A 26,099-nucleotide genomic window follows, 5' to 3' on the forward strand; every position below is an offset into this window, starting at 1 on the left:
GAGTAAAATAAGATAAATGAAAATTTATTAGGATATAAATTGTAAATTAAAATTAATATTAAAACTGGAACACAATAATAGTTTCAAGGATTTGATGGTCATTTTATAAAATATAAAATGAAATTTTGGACGCTCTTTCAAAATTTATTCGAACCATTACTCAACAAAAAGAGGGTTTGTCTGTAAATTATATATAACCATTTTAAAGAGGAAAATCAACATTATTTTTCTTTTCTTTTTCTTATAAACGTAACAGTTTTTCTTTCCCTCTTATTTTCATTAATAAAACACGAGAACGTAATGATGGTTTTGGACTAGTGGGCTCTTCTATGAGGACTAAAAATCAATTTTGATATTTCAGTTAACCGTTTAAATTCGTGAATCTATATTAACAGGAAAATTGAAATTATAACCACATAGGTGGTGTCTGATTGGTTTGAGCTTGACTCAAAAGGTTAAAAGTACTTGGAGGTCACAAGTTCAAATCCAAAGAGAAATAAAAAACCCCCTTGTGGCCACGGATGTTCAAATGCGGTGACTCTGGGCTATCTGCAAAGCAGGTGGTCGTCTTAGGATTAGTCGGCTCACATAGCGGGTTGGATATACAGGTTAATAAAAAAAATCAAATTTTGTTTTTGTTGAAATGTGCTTCGTTGGAACATAATAATCGTCCTTGCGTTTACAAGAATTGTTGACGATCTTTAATATATAACTCGATTAGGTTAACCTAAAGTTCAGTTTGATTGAAAGGACTTTAAATACCTTAAAGCAAACCAGACCAATTTAGGAGATCTCACTTAAAGCAGAATTTGGAGGCGAAATATACGCAAATCTAATATTTGTTAAAATAAAATTAAAATGAATGATTCCATAAATGAATATTAAAATAGATATTTTCAAACGATAACCGTTCAAAATAAGAAGAAAATTAATTTTCATGCATTTTTGCCAAAATGTGAATACTAAAAGTTATTATTATTTATTATTATTAATATTTAATTTATAAAAAAGTGGGTGTATAAATGGATATAAATTTACTGGTATTTATGCGGTTTTATAATTTTGATAGAATTTGATTCTTGCTCAGATACTACTCTACTCGAAGCTTTTTAGCACCCCCAACCCAACGAACTCTTTCCCCTGAATACCCGTAGTTAAAGCCCTCTCTCTCTCTCTCTCTCTCTCTCTCTCTCTCTCTCTCTCTTCCTGCACAGCTGATTACAATATCAATCAGCCATTTACTCCACCTTTCTCAGCCTGATCTGAAGCTTTCAAACACCTAGACTTCCACCAGCCGTCAAATTACGCAACTTTCTCTCTCATTGTCATCGAATCTGTCGCAAATTAACTCAAGACTGATTCAAATTTCAGCAGACCTGTTGTTAGTTTGCTGCGATTAATTGGATTTCAATCTTCGGTGCGGGTATTTTGTGAATATATTAAAGGGTTGCGATGAATTTGATGAATGAGGGAATGGGTTTCGTTTAATCAAAGACAAGGATGAGGTTGATTGTTATTGTTGAAACTGGTAGTTAGGTTTGGGTTGTGTAGTCTCAGATGATGTTGTTGCAGACTCCGAGGATGACTTCAGATGCTAGTCGGACAGGTGGGCAAGTTGAAAGGGACATTGAGCAGGTAAATTAAGTGGAAATTTTTAGAGTTTTTCTCTATTTTGGTAGGGTTTTAACGAGTGTTCACTAACCGGCCGCATTAACGTAGACAAAGCGCAAACAGATCACTTACTGTATGCGTTTCTAGGTCTTTATGCCAAGTTAGACTATTGTGATTTACTGATTTGACAATCCGTGCATGTTGGAAGATATAACCATGATGCAGTTTGATTTGGTATGTAATTTGTGCTTCTGCCTTCTGCTATCTAAACATAGACAACTTGCAAACATCTAAGACAAAGTGATTCCCAAAGTTTGTATTCAGAACTTAAACAATGTGTATTTTATGATTTGACCATGTTTGGAAATACTAGCATAATGCAGTGAGTTTAAGCAGATAATTTGTGGGTTTATGCTTTTTCTAGTGAATTTGGTGTTTTTTACACGTTTCACATCCCTGTGTTTGACAACAAATGGGCATGACATGGCAGGTCTATCAATTGAATGATGAATTGCCTAAATTTTCGTTGAGCTTGCCCTCAAATGTCTATTTAATCTATTTTATTTTATTCCAATTTAGATGTTGCCTGTGGTGACTACACCATTATGTTTATTGGAATAATTCTGGTCTTTGCTACAAATGCACACTGCCTTTTCACCAATATCTTATGGAGGTGAGAAGGGTGTTGCTTGGGCTTTGTTGTGCTCTAGCAATCTAGGTTGCTGTTAAAGATATATCTTATAATAGAGGAGGATCTTTGTTTTTATTAGGTCTGTAAAGGCAGTGAAGATAGGTTAGAGTTTGAGTGCTGAGTTTTGGGCGTATTCCTGGATTCTTGTTCCGTGTTTGAAGTGCATATCTCATGCAACAAAATTCATCATGTTGACCATGCCAAGTGTTGACCACATGCCTTCTAATCTGAGACTATTTATTTCTAGCCATAACTTTTGCTGGTTGTTAATTTGTTGCATTCAGTTGGGATTTTCTTACAAATTCTAGTGTTAAAAGTCAGTTTCAAGTTGTTAATTCTTACATATGAATATAGAGGCCTCTAATTTCTCATCCTTCCCTGTCCCACATCCTCCAGTCTTGCATTCAGTAAATTATTGTGACCTAACTACAAATAGAATTTGAAGTCCGAGTGACAACTAACGTAAGTGAAAATTGCATAATTAGTACGTTTTTTTAACATTTATGCTCCTGTTGTGTAATTGTATGTATGAAAGCCATATGTATGCTTTACAAATATATTCAATCCTGAAAGATGTAAGAGTGGCCTGACCTCTGAAATTCTAAACATCTGAGAGTGACTTATTGAAACTCCTGTATCCACTTCCCATCTACCATTTGCTTCAAAAGGAAATTCCTTTGTTACTTGTATGTCTATTGAAATGACCCAAATGTACCACAAAAGGTATTTTTAGGCAAGCCATCAAATATCAGCCATGATAACTTGAACTAAAAGCTCTGGAAGTACCAAAGAGGTTTTAACATAAATTGTGGTGTCCTGGATATGCCGATGGCAGTACTCCTAACTTAAGCTACAGAAATTGGTATGCAATGAAAGTGTGAATCTAGTTACAGTAATAAGTTTGAAGGTTAAATGTGTAGACCATGGAGAGAAAAAAATCGAATATGTAAACGGATAGTCTGTAACTGAAATATAGGATATATAGACAGGCAGATGGTATGCCTTTTCTGGAGCACTACCGGCAATTATGTTTGTAGTACTCTGCCATAATTAACCGTCCTACTTTCATTATTGGTCATGCTAAGTTTTAGATAGACTTATTAAACCTATTCTTGTTCACATTGATCAAAACCACCATAGTAACCACGAGTTTCATCTGAAATGAGGTACAGTTATTGGTAAATGGTACCATGTTTATCAGGAAATAGCCAAAAGAAAGAAAATGTTATAGCAATGATCTATAACGTCCCTACATTTTCTTGTGAGGTGCATGAGCATTGTTAATCATCATTACATGGAACCTATGTCCACATTTATGCTTCAGAAGATATCAGATGGTGTTTGTAGTGGTTTCACCCCTCAAGGTGTATGCCATATGTACGAGTACCTTAACTGAGGGAATGCCATTTACAAGCTTTATCTATCTATAATCTTGAATTATCTGCAAACTAAAATAAATACTCATGACTGCACGTTCTTTGCCTTTATTTATAATAAATAAAAAACTTAATGTGGCGGGTTTGGTGTAGATGCCTTCCAAGTTTCTTAAAAAATAAGCAAATGCATTATAAAAAATAATATGGAGCAATATATGTACTTAACCCCAAATTCAAAAGTAATGAACTATATTTAACAACCAGATAAGGTAAAGCGAACTTACAATGACAATCTCATATCCTTCAAATTTGAATTTCATGACATCATGGAAAAATCATACAATTCTTGCATGATGTTATATACGCTCTTTAATCACCCTGAAAATAGTGCTGAAGCCTGATACATTAGAAACTCCATCATCGTCACCACTCAACCAAAAACCAAATGATTCACCATTGACTTCTGGAAGCCATCAAAATGAATCAGTAAACTTCATAAAGCTTTAAAAAGGTTTCACCTCACGTTGCTGTAGGAAGTCAACCCTAATTTGCAGGCTAAAATTGGTGCACCTAGCATCCCTGCTGCATTAAATATATTAAATCTCAAAACTAGTTTACAGAGTAGTTGCCAATAGAGTTTTGACTCCAGTACATCTCATGCCCCCATACCCTATCCCTGGATGGATATTCTTCGCTAGTTTGGTTTTGGTCGGTTAGAGTTTTGATCTCCTGTAGTGAATATTGATGGCTGAAAATAGTAGATTAAATAACTTCCACCATATCCATGATCTTGTTTTAAATGTCTCCATAAACATAACAATATTAACATTATTTAACTTGGACAAGATATCAAATATACAATTTTCTGGTTGTCTTCCTGTAAATGACAGGCTCTGATGTGTGGGCTTTTCAAATGCGTATAAATCAAGTCTCTACATTATAAGTCAACAGGTCCTTTACTTCATTTGTTTTCTCTAGGTGAAACTTTCTCCTGGTCTTAGCATTGACATCAGGTAATAGTAGGTTAGAAGAACTTCCTGCAGTTCTGGTGGTAACTGCAGCCAGTTTTGAATTAAGTGAAAACATTTCCTATTATGCTATGATATTACTTTCTGAAGTGGTTATATTCATGTTCTAGCATCTTTCTTTCTAGTAGCAATGCGCTGAATTCTGTTTAATCTAGGTTTTTGGCTAATATTTACTACAGGCCATTACTGCTCTAAAGAAAGGGGCTTATCTTCTCAAATATGGGAGAAGAGGCAAGCCTAAATTTTGTCCTTTCAGGTTGGCTAATGTAAGTTTGACATCATTCTCTTCTGATTTATGTATCCTCCCTATAATATTGTTATGTTTGTCAGAGCCTCAAATCACTCTTCATCCCCTTTCCTTGTAACACCACTCTGATTTTTCTTATCACGGCTTCCATTGTTAGAAGAGCTCCCAGTTTACACATGATTTAGTTTGGCGTGAAATAGTAGTGCCATGTGTATACAACATGCACATTAGGTGCTTGCTGACTTTTTGCAATGAATGCTTAACAATCTGGAAAAGAGGTGCATGTGAAAAGTAGGCTTTACAATATGCACATTAGGTGCTTGCTACCAAAAGTTTGTGCAAAGACTGCTGAGCATCTTTTTCAACTTAATTATGTAATCTTATTATAATTGAGTATTTGATACTTCGCTACTCAAATAATCTTGGATCTCCTCTGATGTTTCAGGATGAATCGGTTCTCATATGGTTTTCTGGGAAAGAGGAAAAGCACCTTAAACTTAGTCATGTCTCCAGAATTGTTTCAGGGCAGCGAACCGTAAGTTGTTTCCTTTGCAGAAAATAACTATTTTTAGCTAGGTTTTCTGGAGCATTACCTTGAAACCTCAGTAACTCCTCTCAGTTAAAGACTTACAAGGAGAAAATAATACTGGGTGCTAAAAAACTCTTACATGATCTCAATTAGTTTCTGAAAGGTGCATTGGTAGCTGAGATCAATGGTTAGCCATTTTGAAGGAATAATAAATAGTACAGGATATACTTCTTACATGGCTTGCTATGTATAGATAGACCTTTGATTCTGGAATGGGTTATCTATTGGACAAATGGGTTTGAGTTTCAGGAAAAAATCAACTCATAAAAATGGCTACAATCAGAGGCGTAGGCAGACTAAAGAGGTCATGTACTTGCTCCTATGAACACTCTTGTACAAAATAGAAGAACTGAAAAGGCCTTAGGTCAATTCATCATGGCCGTCAAGATTTACACAATGGGAGCTTGTAATGAGCCACCCCTCTGAAAAAATGGGAGCTTGTAATGAGCCACCCCTCTGAAATTTCTATCAACACCAATCCCCTCACACCCATTCCATCTCAGAAGGCCATAATTATTTCAATATATTATTGGTTGCATTGAGTAGATCTAAATTCGATAACATATGCATTGAGCTGTATATCCTCATGTGAATATCAAAGAGAGCACAAGGCCGCAGAGAATGAACGGGTGTTCATGGTATATGTGGAGGAGGAGGTGGTGGGTTAGAGGAGGCAGGGAGGAGAAGGGAGAAAGGTCAAGGAAGATAGTAGCAAAAAATGGAATTTTTGGAAGACTAGGAATATCTAATACTGAATTGTTTCCCTTCTTTGTTTTTTTCCCTTCTACATGTTGTTTATTTATTTGAAGTAATTTTATGTCCATTTATGGGTTCTATCATAGCAGCAGTATTATAAGTATCAAATATAAATGACAATGATCTTGAATATTCTAAATGTAATCTTTATGTGATGTTTAGCTTGAGTTTTAATACGCCACCAATAATGAAATTGTCATGAATGTTGTTAAGAGATGTGATACAAATGTAATTTTTTAATATTTACTTTAACTGTTTCCGTAGGTTTCATTCCATTGGCTATCAGGCCTTTTTGATTAATTTGTCAATGGTACAATTTATCTTTTTTCTTCATATCCCTAGCCCCAGCAAAAGAAAAATGCACCTATTGACTGGGTTATAATCTGAACAGTTACAGTTCTCTGCTGATGAAAGTTCGTCACTCATCTTGTTACACCATCATTTCATGTCGTGTCTCACCTTTTGTTGTTATCACATATGATAAGTGCTTTCCACCTTAGTTATGTTGGTGATTAGTGAATTATCAAGTAGTTTTTTGTAGTTGGATTCACAAGAGAATGAAAGGGTTGGTAGTTAACCTATAATACAGGTTAGGACGTGCAGTGCGTACACTTGCATAAGCTAGCTAGAACCCGCGGTTGCTGGATGTTGCCATATGGAGGGGGTCAAGGGGGCCACGCCCCTAGCACACGAAACCTAACGGTATGCACTAAGTGGTATTCAGAAACAAAGTTTAGAAGGCTACATGCTTTCTGAAAATGCCAAGTTTGAGCCTGGTTCAGAAAGCCATATGCTTTCTGAAATTACCAAGTCTGGACATTTCAAGAGGCCATACATGGATTCATAAGGTAAATCACCTTCTGGACTAGTTTAAAAGGCTTCGTTTAGAAGACCTCAATCTAGAAGGCAAGAGCCTTCAGAAGGTCAGATTTGGATTCAGATGGTAAATCACCTTCTGGACTTTAGTGTAGTTCCCGTTCTCCAAGTGCCCAATAATTCGGGTAACTGTTACCTATTAATGGTGCATTCATTCTCTGTTTTAATATACAAAAACGTTACAACTTCTCATTTGTTTACTAGTTCTCGATTTCTGCCAAAATTGAGGGTGTAAATTGGGATTATCTGCGAGCAAATTTCGTGCAACCCAGGCAGTTAGGGTCGAAATTTTGCTTAAGCAAAGCGATCTCTACGCGATCTCATAACTTATCGAGGTTCTTTGCTTTGATTTCTCTACCTTAGGTTTTCGGGGTCATTGGATTCTCACCAATGTTTGTGTTACTCAAGCCGACATTCTTGTTTTCGCTTCGTCCACTACCGCTCACGCGGGTGTGTCACTCTAAGGCGGAATGCTCCCCTACCGATGTTTTTTTACATCCCACAGCTTCGGCAGATCGCTTAAGCCCCTTTCATCTTAGGTGCAAGAGCGCTCGATCAGTGAGCTATTACGCACTCTTTCAAGGGTGGCTGCTCACTCTAAGGCGGAACGCTCCTCTACCGATGTATTTTTACATCCCACAGCTTCGGCAGATCGCTTAGCCCCGTTCATCTTAGGTGCAAGAGCGCTCGATCAATGAGCTATTACGCACTCTTTCAAGGGTGGCTGCTTCTAGGCAAACCTCCTGGTTGTCTCTGCACCCCTACCTCCTTTATCACTGAGCGGTCATTTAGGGGCCTTAGCTGGTGATTCGGGCTGTTTCCCTCTTGACGATGAAGCTTATCCCCCATCGTCTCACTGGCCGACCTTGACCACTGTTATTTTGAGGTCATGTCTAGTTTTATTGGATAAATTTCAGTAATATTTCATCTTTAGAGAAGTTGGGATTATTGCCTTTTGGTGTGTGGATATGGTTCTTTTCCGCCATCTTGGCGGCCGATGTGATTGCAAGATCACAAGTTTGATAGAATCAGCCTTTACTCATACTGCATTGTGTTGCTTTGGATACTTTGGTTCAAATAAGGGTTCTATCCAAGAGTTGCATGTTTGAATCTGGTGATTTGAACTGTGTTGTGGAGAAATGTTTTTATGATCCATTTGTTTCATTTCTAGATAGATCAGGCCCTTCTGTTTCTGTGCTAGGGTTTTTTTTTTCTTCGGTTCCCAAGCATCCAATCTCACATCAATCACTTACTTTTCTAGGTGGGTTTTATGAAGCTGATATGGATTCTACGAGAACCTGCCCATCTTTGTTTTGGTTTTGGCTTTAATTTACTTTCATTTTTTTATGGATACCCCTTCCATCTTTCATTTTAACGTCGGTGTCAATTTGCAAGTACTAAATTAATGAACTAAATTGATAACCTGATGTGCTGATTAATTGCTAAGATGATTTGGTTGCTTGGATGACTAACACGCTGCTGGTGTGTTGCCTTGATGTGGATGTGTAGTTTTGTGGGCTGCTCATTGTCAAAATTTCCTGAGGTGGTGTGCTTGGCAATGTAGATGATGAGTTTTAGCAATGACGTGAATTTTTTATTCTGGTCCAATTTGGGTTCTCATATTCTTTTGTTTTTTTTTGGCAAAAGAAGATTTCATGAACTTCAACAATGTTGAAGGAATAAGTTTGCTGAGGTTGTTCATGTTATCATGAAACCTCATACTAGAAGAGTAGTAAGTTGCCTTGCTCTGGATTTTAGTGATAACTTTGTAGGGATTAGAATACTTTGGAAGGTTTGGTTACTTAGTGGGACACATGCTACCTTTACCATTTCGATATACTATTCATATTTTTTTAGCTTTCGCGCATATCAAGCAAACTTGGATTTTATGTCAAAACCCTGTGCAATGAGAAAGCAAAAGATTGTTTCCGACAATTCTATAAGAGTGCGGAAGGATGCTGCATGAAGCATCATGTGGTTTCACCCCCTCAACAAAAATGATATTGTTGAACATAAAAAATAGAGATTTTCTAGAGTTGGTCCATATCATGTTAATTCATTATAATGTTCCTCATTGGTTTTTTTGGAAGGGTGTCCTAGGCAATGCCTAGACTAATTGGTAAACTCAGTGGCTACGATTGGTGTGTATGCCTGGAATCGAACCCTGGGCAGATGGGTGATACGAACCGAATCCAACCCTGGGGTTAGGACCCGAGAAGTGCCTGAATTCGAGAACAGGTAATCTCCACAAAAGTCAAAGACTCTTAATTGATTGAATGAATGTACAAGAAACAATGGAGCACCATATTTATAGAGTTCCGCTAACAAGGAAACCTAAACCAAAAAGGAAACCTCTAAAAAAGAAGAAATTATTMTGCCCATAAAAGAAATAACCGAAATGCTTAAATTAGGAGATTATCTTCCATTCTTAACCTTGTTGCCTTAATTGTCTTCTCTGGTAAACTTGACCATATCGTTCAGGTATATCATTACTTCCCCACCAAACTACCACCTTGTCCTTAAGGTGGAAATCAGGGAACTGACGGTTGATAGCTTCGAACGGTTCCCAAGTTGCCTCGTACGCAGGCAAGTCCGTTATGTATCAAGACTTCCTGCCCCCCAGTTTCGTCACGAACTCCTTCCACCCGATCCGGCTGTAGTAAAACTTCCATCTCCTCTGTTAGTGTTGCTGGTAGCTGGGGAGCCGCCACTCGGTTGCCTATGGCCTTCCTCAATTGAGACACGTGGAACACATCATGGATTCGGGCGGATGCTGGTAACTTCAAACGGTATGCAACCTTACCAATTTTTTTCAGAACCTCAAAAGGTCAAGAAAACCGCGGGGCCAACTTTTCATTTCGGCGTCTAGCTACTGAACGCTGGCGGTACGGTTTCAGCTTCAAATAAGCCCAATCCCCTACTGCAAACTGAGCATCACGCCTATGCTCATCAGCCCGTGTCTTCATCAGTTGTTGTGCGCGGAACAAATAACCTCGTAACTCCTGCAAGACTTGATCACGTTCAAGTAAGTATTGGTCAACCGTACTAACTGGAGTTGGCACACTTCCATAATGCAACAGATGGGGTGGGTCACGACCATATAACACGCGAAAAGGGGTTGTTTTGGTGGACATATGGAAACACGTATTGTACCAATACTCAGCCCAGGGAAGCCACGTGACCCATTTTTTTGGTGTATCTACAACAAAACAACGTAAGTAAGTTTCAACACATCGGTTGACCACCTCAGTCTGTCCATCCGTCTACGGGTGGTATGCCGTACTCCTCTTGAGTGTAGTGCCCAACAATCTGAATAGTTCCTTCCAGAAATTACTCAAGAAGACCTTGTCTCGGTCTGAAACAATTGACTCAGGTACGCCGTGCAACCTGACCACCTCCTTGATGAAAATTGCTGCCACCATCGGTGCCGTGTACGGGTGTTTTAGAGGAATGAAATGAGCATATTTGCTGAGCCTATCCACCACAACAAAGATGACTGTGAACCCCTCTGAGCAGGACAACCCCTCGATAAAATCCATGGTCAATTCCGACCATACTGTTGTGGGTAAGGCCAACGGCTGTAGTAATCCACTAGGCGCCATAGTTGAGTATTTCTGTCGCTGGCATACATCACATTCGGCTACAAATCTAGTGACATCGCCTTTCATGCCCACCCAATACACCTCATGGGCCATCCGTTGATACGTCTTTTGCACACTGGAGTGACCGCCAATCACGCTGCTATGGAACTATCGACACAACCTTGGAATCCACACCGAATTTTTCGGTAACACTAGCCGACCTTTAAACAGGAGATTCCCACCGTCAACGGTGTACCCCTCCGGAATCGACTCACCCTCGCCAATTTTACGTTTCAGACTTTGAATTTCCGCATCGTTCTCTATGTCTCTCTTTAACCCATTCCAGTCAACTTTCCACGAAGCGGTCAACACGGTTAGTTGTGCCTCGGCTGGTTTGCGTGAAAGAGCATCTGCCGCACTATTTTCCTTGTCAGGATGGTACACGATGTCAAAATTGTATCCTAAGAGTTTAAACAACCACTTCTGGTGTTCTTTGGTAACCGTAACTGTGCACTGTTCGAGAAGGTATTTAAGGCTGCGTTGGTCCGTTTTCACTAAAAATTTGCGACCCAGTAAGTACGGTCTCCATTTTTGAATTGCCATTACAATCGCCATCAACTCCCTCTCATAAACCATTTTCAGTTGTGCGCGGGTTCCCAAAACATAGCTGAAAAATGCTAACGCGGAATAAATACTCAGGCGCTTGTGAACCTTCGGGTTTCAAAATCGTTCAAATATTCAAAAAAAGAAGTTGCGGTTTAACGACTTCTCTCTTTCACGGAGACAACGAGGGTTCAAGTCCCTCTGGGGGTAAATCATACCCATAAGAATTGACTCTCTAGTTTATGGCCGCTTCTCTATGGTACCAGTTGTTGCTTCATTGAATTTGCTTCACTAATAGGCTCACATTACTTCGGTGCTTCTTAATCCTTTCAAAATGGTCACCGTTTTACCCACGCCAGCTCCCCCGAATAGTCCGATTTTTCCTCCACGGCGATAAGGGGAAGTTAATGCCAGATAAAAAGGATTTCGGTTATAGTTTTCCGTGCGATGGCCCATCTTTTTAGGAGGCCTCAATGACCATAGATCGAACCTATCCAATTTTTACAGTGCCACAATCCGTTCGACGTACAACAATGTCGCCCCTCCTGCATTAACACAGCACCCAACCCAAAACCCGATGCATCCGTTTCGACAACGAATTCTTTGTCAAAATCGGGTAAAGCCAACATAGGCACTTGGGTCATAGCGGACTGGAGTTGATGGAATGCCTTTGTCGCTTCATCATTCCAATGAAAGTTATCTTTTTTTAGTTGATCGGTGAGAGGCCATGCAATCTTGCCATAATTTTTTACGAACTTGCTATAATATCCCGTCAAGCCGAGAAACCCACGAAGTTCCCGAAGCGTTTTTGGTACGGGCCATTGCAGCATTGCTTCGATTTTAGACGGGTCTGCCGAAACCCCCTCTTTGGACACGATGTGTCCTAAATACTCCACCTGTTGTTGCCAAAAAGTGCATTTTTTCCGGTTTGCGTATAACTGGTTTTCTTGTAGTACACACAAGGCTGTTTCGAGATGTTCTAGATGCTCATTTTCGGTTTTGCTATATATCAGAATGTCATCAAAAAACACTAGTATAAAGCGTCTTAAAAAAGGTCCGAACACCTTATTCATCAAAGACTGGAAAGTGGCCGGTGCGTTGGTTAACCCGAAGGGCATAACCCGGAATTCATAATGGCCCTCATGTGTTCGGAAGGCTGTTTTAGGAATGTCGCTAGTTTTCATTCTAATTTGGTGGTACCCGGTTCTCAGATCGAGTTTAGAAAATACGGTAGCTCCGTGTAGTTCATCTAAAAGTTCGTCAATTACTGGTATGGGAAACTTATCGAGAATCGTGGCTTTGTTGAGGACCCGATAGTCCACACAAAATCTCCAACTCCCGTCTTTCTTTTTGACCAGGAGAACGGGACTTGAGAATGGGCTGGTACTTGGTTGAATCACACCCGCATCCAGCATTTCTCTCACCAATCTTTCTATTTCATCCTTCTGGATATGCGGATAGCGGTAAGGTCGGACGCTAATCGGAGCGGTATCGGCCGAAGAGTTATAGCGTGCTCATGACTGCGGGGTGGGGTTAACCCTTTTGGCAACTCAAAAATATCACCAAATGCCTTGAGTAAGGACTCAACAGGCGTGGGTATTGGAGGGAGTGAAGTTGTTTTATTTTCTTGAACGTTCAAATGTAACAAAAAACTTGTTACCTCTTGTTGTAGCAGCTTGTGAAGAGTTTTGCATGACGCCTCTGATCTTGACAAGCTGGGGTCACCTAATATATTAACTTGCCTTTCTCCATCCCAAAACTGCATCCTAAGCTCCCGCCAGTTAACTGTCATGTCGCCCAGTTTCTGTAACCACGCGATTCCCAGAATTAAATCGGAACCACCAAGGTCAAGTGGAAAGAAATCCTCCACTATCTGCAGCTCTGGTAAGTTCAGAACCACCTTGTGACACATTCCTCGACTTCGGTCCACCATACCATTCCACAGTCGTACCTTAACCGAACCTGTTTGTGAGATTTCCATACCTAGCCTTGCCACTATGTGATTGGAGATGAAGTTGTGAATGGCCCCACTATCGATCAACACTGTCACCTGTGTTCCTCCGATATCCCCATTCACTTTCATGGTGTGTGGCGGGGTTAAGCCGCTAACCGAATTAAGTGACACCTCCACAGAATCCAAGTGAGCATGACCATCTCCCTCCTCCTCGGATTCACTATGAGTATCCTCCTCGTCAACGATCAATACCTGCAAAGTTTAGCTCGGGCATCGATGTCCCGGTGCAAATTTCCCGTCACACCTAAAACAAAGACCCTTAGCACGCTTATCCGCAAACTCCGCCTCTGTTAGCCTTTTAAATTGCCCAGTGTTAATCGTGGTACCCTCCTTGCCGGTTGTCACTACCGGTGTTACCGTGTTGCTTGCTTTGAATTGGTTGAAGCCTCCGGTACGTGCCTTAGGGGTCACATTACCCTTATTCTCATCGATAATCACAGCCGCCCTCATTGCCCTGGCGAGGCTCTCGGGTTCCATCACTCTCACCGCCGATCTCAAGTCCGGCTTCAATCCCTTGATAAACGTACCCTCTAATACTTGCTCTGGAAGATCAAGTATCTGGCCGGCTAGCTTCTCGAACTCGCTCACATAGTCACGAGCCGTCCCCACCTGATGAATAGCAAGAAACTGCTCGTAAAGACTTCCTTCATAAGATGGCTGAAAACGAACCAGAAGCTTTTGTTTTAGCTTTTCCATGAACGACAAGGTGACCTTGCTTCCACCCAACGGTACCATGCGAGTGCTGGCCCGTCCATGCACAGGGCAGCCGCTCTCAACCGGTCCTTCCCTTCGATCCCTTGCACCTCAAAGTATCGTTCAATACGATAAATCCACCCATACGCATCGTTACCCTCAAAGATCGGCTTCTTGATCTTGCAACAATCACGCAATGGGTCCCTGTTTTTCACCCCCGAATTGTTCTTCTTTGACCCCACCGACTCATCGTCATCAACCGAAGAGTCTGAATCACTCATCGGTTCCTTCTTCTTGTTGTTCTTCCTTCTTGGGTCTCCGTTCAAATCACTGATTGCTTTCAAAATCTCCTGAAATTGCATAGCGATTTCGGTATGGTTGGCCTCTGCCTCCTCCCGCACCCTAGCCACTTCGGTCTCAAAAAGGCCGATCCGATCAGTGTTGTTGAGTTTTGAACCCATCTCGCAGACCCGAACTAGCGTCGTGAGCAGTAATGTGAATAGTGTAGCGTGAACAGTACCCAATAACGATATTGGTGTCAGAATCGTCGCTCTGATACCAATTGATACGAACCGAATCCAACCCTGGGGTTAGGACCCGAGAAATGCCTGAATTCGAGAACAGGTAATCTCCACAAAAGTCAAAGACTCTCTTAATTGATTGAATGAATGTACAAGAAACAATGGAGCACCATATTTATAGAGTTCCGCTAACAAGGAAACCTAAACCAAAAAGGAAACCTCTAAAAAAGAAGAAATTATTATGCCCATAAAAGAAATAACCGAAATGCTTAAATTAGGAGATTATCTTCCATTCTTAACCTTATTGCCTTAATTGTCTTCTCTGGTAAACTTGACCATATCGTCCAGGTATATCAATGGGATATCCACCACACCTCCCAGGGCCTCAATCACTATGACACAACCCTTGTGGTTTTCTCATTGGTTTTGGGGATGCAGTTCTGGTTGCTAATAGTATGGTAAACTATATGTCATGTATTTCTTAAAAAGGAAAATACCTTAAATATCTTGTTTATTACAATTTATATGTTTCATTAAATCTTTAGTCATATATGTTATGTAGATGATTTTGATTCTGGTTTGGCCAAATGTTGGGGCAAACTGTTGAATATGTGTTCTCTATTCTATGTTTCAAAAGCGCTATTGGTGTTACAATTCCGATTTAGAATATTTTTTCTATCTACATTGATGTTGTTTTCTTAGATTATGGCTTTTTTTCCTATTCAGCCTCCTAGTCATGATGACCATGGCCTTGAGTATCCAGAGTGAATGGTTGAGGTTATTTCTGCTTATTTTGACCTTCCTACTGTGGTGATTCAATCTACTTGTTTCTTAAGGTATACTGCAGGAGGTAAATACACATCAGTACAGTCCTTGACACCACTTACCTGCTTCTGGCTCTAGTGAGATTCTAGTTTTTCATTTAGATATTCCAACCTCCGGTTTATCTCCTATTGATCTTTCTTTGTCTGAACCTACCCCACCCTTAATATACCTGTTCTTCAATTTAAGGAAAAATGCAGATATGCTGGTAAACCTATTTATGGACTTTGCCATTTCGCTTCACATCATTGAATATCAATATAATAGAATCTTCTATAGCAGCATTGCAGATCATATCAAAAACTTAAAAGGGTAAATAGTAGCCAAATTCAGCTGTTACACTGAATGTGCGTTTTATTAGCTGTGGTTGCTAGAAATCACTGAATGTGATAAGTCATTTCTGTTGCTTTACACTTGATGAGATGAAGTAGGGTCTTGGTGAAGATCTTCAGAATACATATAAGTAAACACTTAAGTAGCTTTCGTCAAGGAAAATACAATAATATAATATGTATGAATATACAACTATTGTTCATGTTCAGATAGAGAATTTGGTTTTTCTTTATGTTTTTTCTCATAAGACCTTTATACAACACACACAATTTTGCTTAGGATATAAAAGCTGTTGTCTTACTTGGAAGTAAAATGTCACACAGCTGTGTACCTTTTCATTTCATGGACTAACATTTTATTTTGATTGGCTTTTTCTATTGTCTAGCCGATCTTTCAAAGGTATCCACGGCCTGAGAAGGAGTATCAATCATTCTCACTAATATATAATGACAGGTCTTTGGATTTGGTAAGAGTTTCATCCACTTTTTTGGGGCAATTGATTTTTGACATGATTGTACTATTATCTGCCAAATAGGAAGAGGTTTTGGTGATTCTACTGATCTTCTTGTATTTGGTGGCTTAATTGTTCACTTTTCTAGATCTGCAAGGATAAGGATGAAGCCGATGTATGGTTTAGTGGTCTTAAGGCACTAATATCACGAGGCAATCAGAGAAAATGGAGAACAGAATCAAGGAGTGATGGAATCCCATCCGAAGCTAATAGTCCCAGGACCTATACACGCAGAAGCTCGCCATTACACTCTCCATTTGGTAGTGGTGATAGCTCACAGAAGGTACAGCATCTCTGATTAACTTGATGTACATAAAGAGACACATCTAAATGTTCACACACTTGTGTGTGTCCCATCATATGTATTGCTGTGTGTACATTTCCATGTAGATGTCTATGTATCTCATAATTACTTTCAAATAAATAGGTAAATACCATGTTATATTTGTCTATTCAGGACACAGGTGATCAGCTGCCCCTTCATAGTCCATATGGAAGCCCTCCAAAAAATGCTCCAGACAAGACATTTTCAGAAGTGAACTTCTATAAGGTTCCGCCCAAGGGTTTTTTCGCTTCAGATTCTGCCAGTGGTTCTGTCCATTCATTGTCATCTCGAGGCTCTGATAGCATCCATGGCCACACGAGGGTAATTGGGGTAGATGCCTTTAGAGTAAGCTTATCAAGTGCTGTTAGCTCTTCAAGTCAAGGTTCTGGTCATGATGATGGGGATACCTTGGGAGATGTTTTTCTTTGGGGGGAAATCACTGGAGATGGTGATGTTAGTGGTGGACCTCACAGAGTGGGGAGTTCAGTTGGTGTTAAGATGGATTCTTTATTGCCAAAAGCCTTAGAATCTGCAGTAGTTCTTGATGTTCAGAATATTGCTTGTGGTGGAAGGCATGCTGCATTAGTAACCAAGCAAGGCGAGATCTTCTCTTGGGGTGAGGAATCAGGGGGGAGACTCGGGCATGGCGTAGATTCAGATGTTTTGCACCCGAAGCTTATTGATGGCCTCAGCAATACAAACATTGAGCTTGTGGCATGTGGCGAGCATCATACATGTGCTGTAACACTCTCTGGTGATCTGTACACATGGGGTGATGGGCATTTTGGGATTCTTGGGCATGGGAATGAAGTAAGCCATTGGGTCCCAAAAAGAGTAAATGGCCCATTAGAGGGTATCCATGTTTCTTTCATCTCTTGTGGACCCTGGCATACTGCTGTGGTGACCTCTGCTGGGCAACTATTTACTTTTGGTGATGGAACATTTGGTGTTTTGGGCCATGGAGATCGGAAAAGTGTTTCAAAGCCTAGGGAAGTCGAATCTCTCAAGGGACTTCGAACTGTTAGATCTGCTTGTGGTGTCTGGCATACTGCTGCAGTTGTAGAAGTTATGGTTGGGAATTCAAGTTCTAGTAATTGTTCTTCAGGAAAACTATTTACATGGGGAGATGGCGATAAGGGTAGACTTGGGCATGGTGACAAGGAAACTAAGTTAGTACCTACTTGTGTTGCTGCACTTGTTGATCCCAACTTTTGTCAAGTTGCATGTGGACATAGCATGACAGTAGCACTTACAACTTCAGGTCATGTCTACACAATGGGGAGTCATGTTTATGGTCAACTTGGAAATCCTCAAGCTGACGGAAAACTCCCTGCTCGTGTTGAAGGCAAGCTCTCAAAGAGTTTTGTTGAGGAGATAGCTTGTGGTGCTTATCATGTTGCAGTTTTAACTTCAAGGACAGAAGTTTATACTTGGGGTAAGGGCGCTAATGGCCGACTTGGTCATGGAGACATAGATGATAGAAATTCTCCCACCCTAGTAGAAGCCTTAAAAGACAAGCAAGTTAAAAGTATAGCCTGTGGTACTAATTTTACTGCAGCTATATGCCTTCATAAGTGGGTCTCAGGGACTGATCAGTCTATGTGTTCTGGCTGCCACCTACCATTCAATTTCAAAAGAAAACGTCATAATTGTTATAATTGTGGACTTGTATTCTGTCATTCATGCAGTAGCAAGAAGTCATTAAGGGCCTCTATGGCTTTGAACCCAAACAAACCTTATCGCGTCTGTGATAACTGTGTTAATAAATTGAAGAAAGCTATTGACACTGATGCCTCATCACACTCTTCTGTGAGTAGAAGAGGAAGTGTGAATCAGGGTCTGAATGAGGTAAATGAGAAAGATGATAAGTTGGATCCGAGCTTTCGTCCTCGTCTTGCTAGGTTTTCATCAATGGAATCCTTGAAACCAGTTGAAAACCGTACTTCAAAGCGCAATAAGAAATTAGAGTTTAATAGCAGCCGTGTGTCACCTATACCTAATGGAAGCTCTCAATGGGGAGCTCTTAACATCTCTAAGTCTCTTAACCCAGTATTTGAATCTTCCAAAAAGTTCTTCTCTGCTTCAGTTCCTGGTTCACGAATTGTATCTCGAGCAACATCTCCAATATCGAGACGGCCAAGTCCTCCTCGTTCAACCACACCAATCCCAACCTTGGGTGGACTATCTTCACCAAAGATCATAATGGATGATGCTAAAAGGACAAATGATAGCATCAGCCAAGAAGTTGCAAATCTAAGAGCCCAGGTATATAATATGTTCTTGCATCACATTGGTATGCTATCTTATTGATTTGCATATGATCCTTTGTTTTATGACGAATTACAAGAAGCCATAGAAATGGGCATTTTAAGCATAAGGGAAGACAAAAAAATGTGTAAATAAATATGAGAAAGGAAAATACTTTTGGGATAGTATGACATATGAACCGAATCTTTGGCTTTACTGAAACGTTTATCTTGTGAAAGTATTTAGTCTGGTTCATGACACATTCTTCTTGATTTATATTCTTATTAACATCTTTGTTATCTGCACTTGGGATGGGTAGTTGACAGGTCAGAATCTGCTGCAAGTTTAACATCGTAAGTGCAGTTTATAATGACCAATGTATTCATAAATGTAATAACTGCTTCAATTAACTTTTGTCTATTTTCACAAGAAGCCATGTGTGGTTCAAGGTTTAAAGTGATACCCCCCTTTCCCATGATAAATGTTAATAATTTCCATTTGGAGGTGATGACCATTAACTGCAACATTTCCCTTTTTTTGGAAAGTTTTAAAGCTAAATTTACCTATTTTTCCATTCTCATGTTGCAAATGTTGATTGTATTGTTTTTGGTCCACAAGTATCGGCCTTTTTTTGTATTGAAGGGTATTTTAGTATTCCAGCTGATAGTCAAACCCTTTTATCAGACTATAGAGGCAGTAGTTATAGGTTTGCATGGGATGGAGGGTACTACTTTTGTGCATCTGATAGAAAACTAGTGTTTATTAGCAAAACTAATTAGCATTGCATGATGTTCATATAATTTTAGTTGATGACTTCATTGTGCATGCAAAGCAGTTGGTCGGCATAAAATACCTTCAGTACTTTAACTCAATATAATAAAATCACAAGTGTATCTGTAGTACAATGATCTGTTGTCACTAGACTTCCTTGAGGATATCTTTATTAATTGCAAAATGGTAATCTCAGGTAGAAAATCTTACTCGTAAAGCACAACTTCAAGAGATTGAGCTAGAAAGAACTTCTAAACAGCTGAAGGAGGCAATGGCTATCGCAGGGGAAGAGAGCTCAAAATGCAAAGCAGCAAAAGAAGTGATTAAATCACTTACTGCCCAAGTAAGATTAGTTTTAAGATAATTAAGTTTTTTATGGGTTGTGACACTGTTTTTCTGTCTAATTGATAAATTTAGACCGTTTTGTGATGCGCAATGTCAAAAATGAATTGCTTTTCACCTTTGAGCCCTTTCTACAAGTAGTAAACCCTGCATAATTATTTCCTCAAAGTGTCATCTATTTAAATTGTTTTTCTTTTTGCATGTGAAGACTATATTTTCTTCATCATGGAAAAATGCAACATTTGGTTTGACACATGGTTTAACTATAAAATGTTTGGACTATTGGTGGAATATAAAAAGAACATTCAATAAGGACAAAAAGAAGAGGAACTTCTGGACCAACTTCGAAGTTATCAATATCAAGTAATGATTATGGACAAAAAGCTATTTTGGATTGAGAACCTACTAGAACAGGAATTCTTCTATTTTCTTGGGACAACTCAAAGGAAATTGTTGCAACTCTTGTGGGATGGAGGGAACAACTTTTTTTTCCGTCTCCAATACTTAGGTTTTTTTTATTACACGTAGCTATTTTGCATTATAGGGTTCATCTCTTAGTCATAAACGGGTGTTAAATTATTCTTTAAAATATCTTGCTTTTGATTTTTCCAGCAAGGAATCACTAATCTTAGTGTTCATGTCAGTCTTATCACAAGGAGAACCATCTCTATAAGGCTGCAGTTTCCTTTACCTATTAGTCAGCTAAAGATGACATTGCTTTTTTTTTTCTTCTGTCTGTCATGCATGGCACTGTTATACCTGTTAACTTGTGATGTTACAAAATTATTTTTACTGGATCTCTGATTTGAGGGTCTTGGCTATTAAGCATGCCCTAGTTGCTACACTGGTCAGACCCGGCATAGGTTGTCCCTTCTGGATACACAACTAATTTCACTTATATTGTGGGAATGGTGAAGAATGCCAGATAAATTGTAAATGACTTGATGGATTCGGGATAGAAGAGGGGGCAGATGTGATTGGAGATGGTAAACATGAAAGCTGGTGTGAATTGGAGGATAGAAGTTTCTTCACGTATTCAATTTATTGAATTAGCCTTATTCCAGGAGATGGGGTTCAGGAGAACGAACATGCACTAGTATTTATATTGTAGAGCTTCTTGCCCTATCAAATATACTTATTTTAGATATTTTTTTTGATAGAAGTATTGTTCCAACTTCCAAACATAGATATGTATTCTAAAATAACTTACATTTTCTTGCTGATGATATCCTTATCCTCTATTTTTGTATCTAATAATAGCTGAAAGACATGGCGGAAAGGTTGCCTGTGGGAGCTGCCAGGAACATCAAATCTCCTTCCTTTACTTCCTTTGGATCCAATCTTTCTTCCAGTGACATTTTACCAAATGCTCTAATTGATCGGCCCAATGGTCAATTAGTACCATACGAAGAATCAGATTCCAATGGTTCAAACAGCCAGTTAAAATCCAATGCCATCACTAATCGAAGTTCAGGCCACAACAAAGCAGAAGCAGCGGCAAGAAACAGTAGCAGAAGCAAAGACGGTGAATCTCAGGGTGATGATGAATGGGTTGAGCAGGACGAGCCTGGCGTATATATTACCCTCACACCCTTACCTGGAGGCGCCAAAGATCTCAAACGAGTTCGCTTTAGGTATTGCTATTTTCAGCTGTCCATTTCCTATTACTTATTCTGTACAAAATGCTTTACACAAGAACACAATAAACATAAACAGACTTCAATAGGTATTAACTTGACCTAAATCGAACCAATTGATACTAACTAGGTCTAAATCAACACGTCTCCCTGTAAAATTTACAACTAAACCAGATATAAAGATGGCAACTGGGGTTGCAGTTTCCATTATTATATAATTTCAGGACTACAATGGATCTATGACAAGATCCATTATTTACGATGGGACCGTATACAAAATCCACATATTCCAATTAATACAATAGGATTTATGGCTACCCAAAATCTTAAGAACGGCCTAGATCTGGTCCAAGACAAACTAATGTACAAAATGCTTTATACAAGAACACAATTAACTTAAACAGACTTCAATAGGTATTAGATTGAACCAAATAGATCTAAATCAACCATAAAAGCGTACCAGTAATACTTACAAGTAAACCATATATAAAGATGACAACTGGGGTCAGTTGCGGTCCCAGGAATGAGTCGGGCACATTTAAAATCGTAAAATTGTGGTTGACGCCAGGGAGGGGGGGGAGTCAACATGATTCGACCCGGTAAAAAGCTAACTGTGTCAATTTGGGGAATATAATACATTTTTCCAAATGAAATCGACCTTGACCTTTTGAGCTAGATGCAAGACTATGTTTTATGTTCGACATGTTTTTTGCTGAATTCCATCACTACAAGGGACTTTTTGGTTTTTTTGTTGATTTCCTAAAATTTTCTAATTTCTAGGATTTGATTTGGTTGTCCTATCTTTCTTTTTCTAGATTTCCAATTTTGTCTTCATATGCATCTAGGACTTCTATTATTAAATATGATGTTTTACAATATAAAATCAACTAACCAAATTAAATCAACTCTAGGGTTTGAGCAAATAAAAAATGACTAAAAAGATTTAGTGCAACTCAGATTTAGTGCAAATCTAGAATTTAGGACAAATAAATAATGAAATAAAATCATTTTAGAGCAAGCCTGGAATTTAGGGCAAATAAGGCAAATTAATAATGAAATTGAAGCAATTTAGGACAAATAAATAAACTGTAATAGATAATATGCTTTGAAAATACAATTCAGATGAGAGGATGGATGACTCCTCATGGGTGGTGATTGAAGAATAGAAGTGGGAACAAAAACCTATTGTCTAGATAAGTTTTATTAAAAATTTGGTTTAGTCTCTTAAGTTTTAAAATATTTGAGAACACCTTCTATTTTTTAAAATTTCATAACATGAACCATTTAAAAGAAAAAAAATTCAAACATTTGCTACACGTTAAACTCGAACCTGCGCCTCTTAGAAGAGGAACCTTTATCTGGGTTGCAACAGCCAACTCGCCAACTTGGCATTCTTGTTATAACTTTGGTTTTCCTATATTTAAGGGCACACTCATAATTAAGCGGGTGCGCACTTGTCACGTCTCAATTTGTTTTCTTGTGATGATCTAGTGAGCGGGTGCACGGGAGCAGATCCCTAATAGGTCCGCCACTGATGGGGTGGTTGTTTCCTTTATTATATGATTTCAAGACCATGATGGATCTATGGCAAGATCTATTATTTACAATGGGATGGCATACAAAGTCCGAAGTTTCCAATTAATACAATAGGATTTATGGCTACACAAACTGTCCAGAGGCAAACTAATGTGGCGATGGAGTTTCTTAAAACCATTGAATTCGGGAAGAGTTCCCAAGTAGACCTAAATCAACACACTTACTGTGTTATCTTAATATACACACAATCTTTCAAAAGGAACCATGAAATTCTGCTCCTCTCTGTGGGGTAGAGGCTAGGTCCGTGTACACCCCTGGGCCCCACCTCTGGATGGGATATATTGGAATCGTTTAATTTGGTTTGGTATATTTAACATGGGCTGAATTGATTGAATGCAGCCGGAAGCGATTCAGTGAGAAGCAAGCAGAACAGTGGTGGGCAGAGAACCGAACAAGAGTTTATGAACAGTATAATGTGCGAATGATTGATAAGTCAAGCATAGGCATCGGAAATGAAGACTTAGCACATTGACATCTAGGAACAATCATATGTAAATGAATTTTCCTAATTCTCTCCTCTGCATAAAGAAATGGTGGTCATATTGATTGGCATCAAGAGGTTGCAATGGAAGCAAAGGTTTCTTAACACAAGCAACGGCATTACAGAGAGCTTTGTTTGTGCCTTCTCTTTTCTTTCTTCATATTTTGCATCAACTCGTTTTGCGCTTATATTTTCCCCCTTAATGCCTTGTTTCGAAGGGCTTGAGGACGAGGAAAATGGGGGTCATTAGATTTGGCTTGTCTTCAAAGCCGATATACCATGCATGTATATTCATAATCCAAGTACAACATAGTTTGCCTTATATGTATTCTCTTTCTAAATCCTTTTGGTTGAATGTAGTTTGTTAGCAGCATCAGATTCTGATTGATGTTTGCTACATTTGAAGCTAGCAAGCAGGTCAACTTTTAGACTTGTTCATACCCGTTTTGGTGTTTTATAGTGTACTGTAGAAAAGTTCCCTTTCTTTTCCTCCACCTTGCCCTGCCCCGCCCCGACCCGCCCCGCCCCACTGGTTTTCATCCATCGCCGCTGCTGCTGATCGTTTTAGGTGGATATGTCTTGACTTTCTTTTTAAGAATAAAGAATAAAACATAGAATTTTTCTATTGGTTGAAATTAATTTCTATAGTTTGCATGAAATAGGCGGTTTGCAATCTAATCCCATCTATATATATATATATATATATATATATATATATATATTTTGTGACTTTAATCTATGTAATTGTCATATAAAACATTACAGATAATTTAACTCATGTCTTGTTTTACCATGTGAAATTAAATTTCGAATTTGAGAGATTGTTTTTGGGTTTTTGCTTCTTTATAAATGATAGTTGCTCTTCTGTTTTTCTTTGTTATTGAGGTTTGGATTTTATTAGAATCACAATTTAAATCTTTTCCGGAAAAATCAATTTAAATCTTTTTTAAAGAAATAAAAAATAAAAATAAAAATAAAAAAAGAAAATCCTCATATAGACCTCAATAAAACTATAATATCAGAGCTAGTACAGGTTCATAGCAAAAATTGTATATATTGTTCGTTTCAACTATTTGATTTGATATTTACATAAATGCATCTAATGAAGACTTGGAAAACTTTTAGGGTCTTTATTTACAATCCAAAATATAAATTAATTTAGGGTCTTTATTTACAATCCAAAATATAAATTAAGGATAAGATTTTATCATATCCAAATTTGTATAAGGTTAGATTCAAAAAACACAAATATTCGAATATAAGGACCTTAAATACCTTATAAGATCCAAAATATATGGGATTCGAAAATATCAGGATCCAAAAGACATTAGGATCCGAAAACTCTTGAGGATTCAAAATAATCTTAGGATCTAAAATATTTAAAGATCCAAGTTTTGTCTTAGGATCCTACTCATAAAGGATTTGATCCATTGTAATATGGTTTTATTGGGATTTGAAATATATCCTATATTTCAGATAAAACATCATAATCAGATTTCAGTAGTAAAACTTTTATTTTTATATTCAGTATTGGTCCAAGCAAAATGCATTTAGCAAAATTGAAGACTAGTTGAAGTGAAGGAAGATCAATACCAAAGTGAAAGGGATTGTCATCTAGCCAATTGAAGACTAGTACCAGATAAGTCAGACAGTTTGACTAAACTATTTTAGCGAGCCGATCCCACCAACCCATGTGTTGTTATGGAACATGTTTAGCATGTCAGCCAATCTAAGTTCTAAAGTAATAGTACCTCCTTTACTTTTCACTCTACGTACTAATAGGACGGATTGGAGCAACATACATACAATCATATCTTTAAGATATCTAAAGGTTAAAATGAAGAGTACAAACATGCATTGATCAACAAATCAGATGTAGATAGACGTTAAAGTTGGCACACAACATTTAACGCGATGGTGGCTATAAAAGGCGAACCTTATCGATGTTGCAAATCACCTTTTTAACAAAAACATTGAGTTTTAATTTCTTAGGCAAATCAGCGTCAATATTTGAATACTCTTAGTTCTTCAGATCTAAAACAATATCTTCTACTATTTTTTCAGTATGTCCATCTAAGCAAATTTGTCCTTAATCAAATTATTCAGGATAAGAATTTTCTTCCTAGTTTGTGGAAAAAAAATGCAATACTTTGTTTCTATAAAACATACATAATTAAAAAAAAATGAACATTTGATGTGTTCGCATCTAACCTCCTCCTTTTATAATTTGTGTGTTAGTCATCATCCAACTAGGACCAACAAGTGGTATCAGAACTGTTTGTTTAATTTCATTAACAAGATCTGTAACGACTTCCATAAACAATGACAATGACACCCTATTCAAACTTCGTTTTCAAAACGATAACTTTTCGCTTTGAAAAATCGTACGACCCTCTTTCTTGAAGGGGTTGATAATCAAATTCCCAACATCCTTAAAAATGGCCCATT

General features: G+C 38.5%; 1 protein-coding gene across 2 annotated transcripts; it reads left to right on the top strand.

Annotated features, from left to right (window-relative positions):
- Positions 1-1,186: 1,186 nt before the first annotated feature.
- On the top strand, positions 1,187-24,060 carry LOC112509548 (PH, RCC1 and FYVE domains-containing protein 1-like). Of its 2 annotated transcripts, XM_025114564.1 has the most exons (10): positions 1,191-1,505; positions 1,573-1,635; positions 4,886-4,972; positions 5,399-5,488; positions 16,127-16,207; positions 16,341-16,535; positions 16,710-18,842; positions 19,792-19,938; positions 21,198-21,571; positions 23,510-24,060. In XM_025114564.1, exons 2-10 carry the CDS (start codon positions 1,582-1,584, stop codon positions 23,640-23,642), a joined length of 3,294 nt encoding a protein of 1,097 aa, XP_024970332.1. In that variant the 5' UTR covers positions 1,191-1,505; positions 1,573-1,581; the 3' UTR covers positions 23,643-24,060. The 2 variants fall into 2 exon arrangements, with proteins under 2 accessions (XP_024970323.1, XP_024970332.1); XM_025114555.1 differs by having other exon boundaries at positions 1,187-1,635.
- Positions 24,061-26,099: the final 2,039 nt, after the last annotated feature.

This window comes from Cynara cardunculus (genome assembly GCF_001531365.2).
Source record: "Cynara cardunculus var. scolymus isolate 2C chromosome LG 1, CcrdV1, whole genome shotgun sequence".
Classification (NCBI taxonomy): Eukaryota; Viridiplantae; Streptophyta; class Magnoliopsida; order Asterales; family Asteraceae; genus Cynara; species Cynara cardunculus.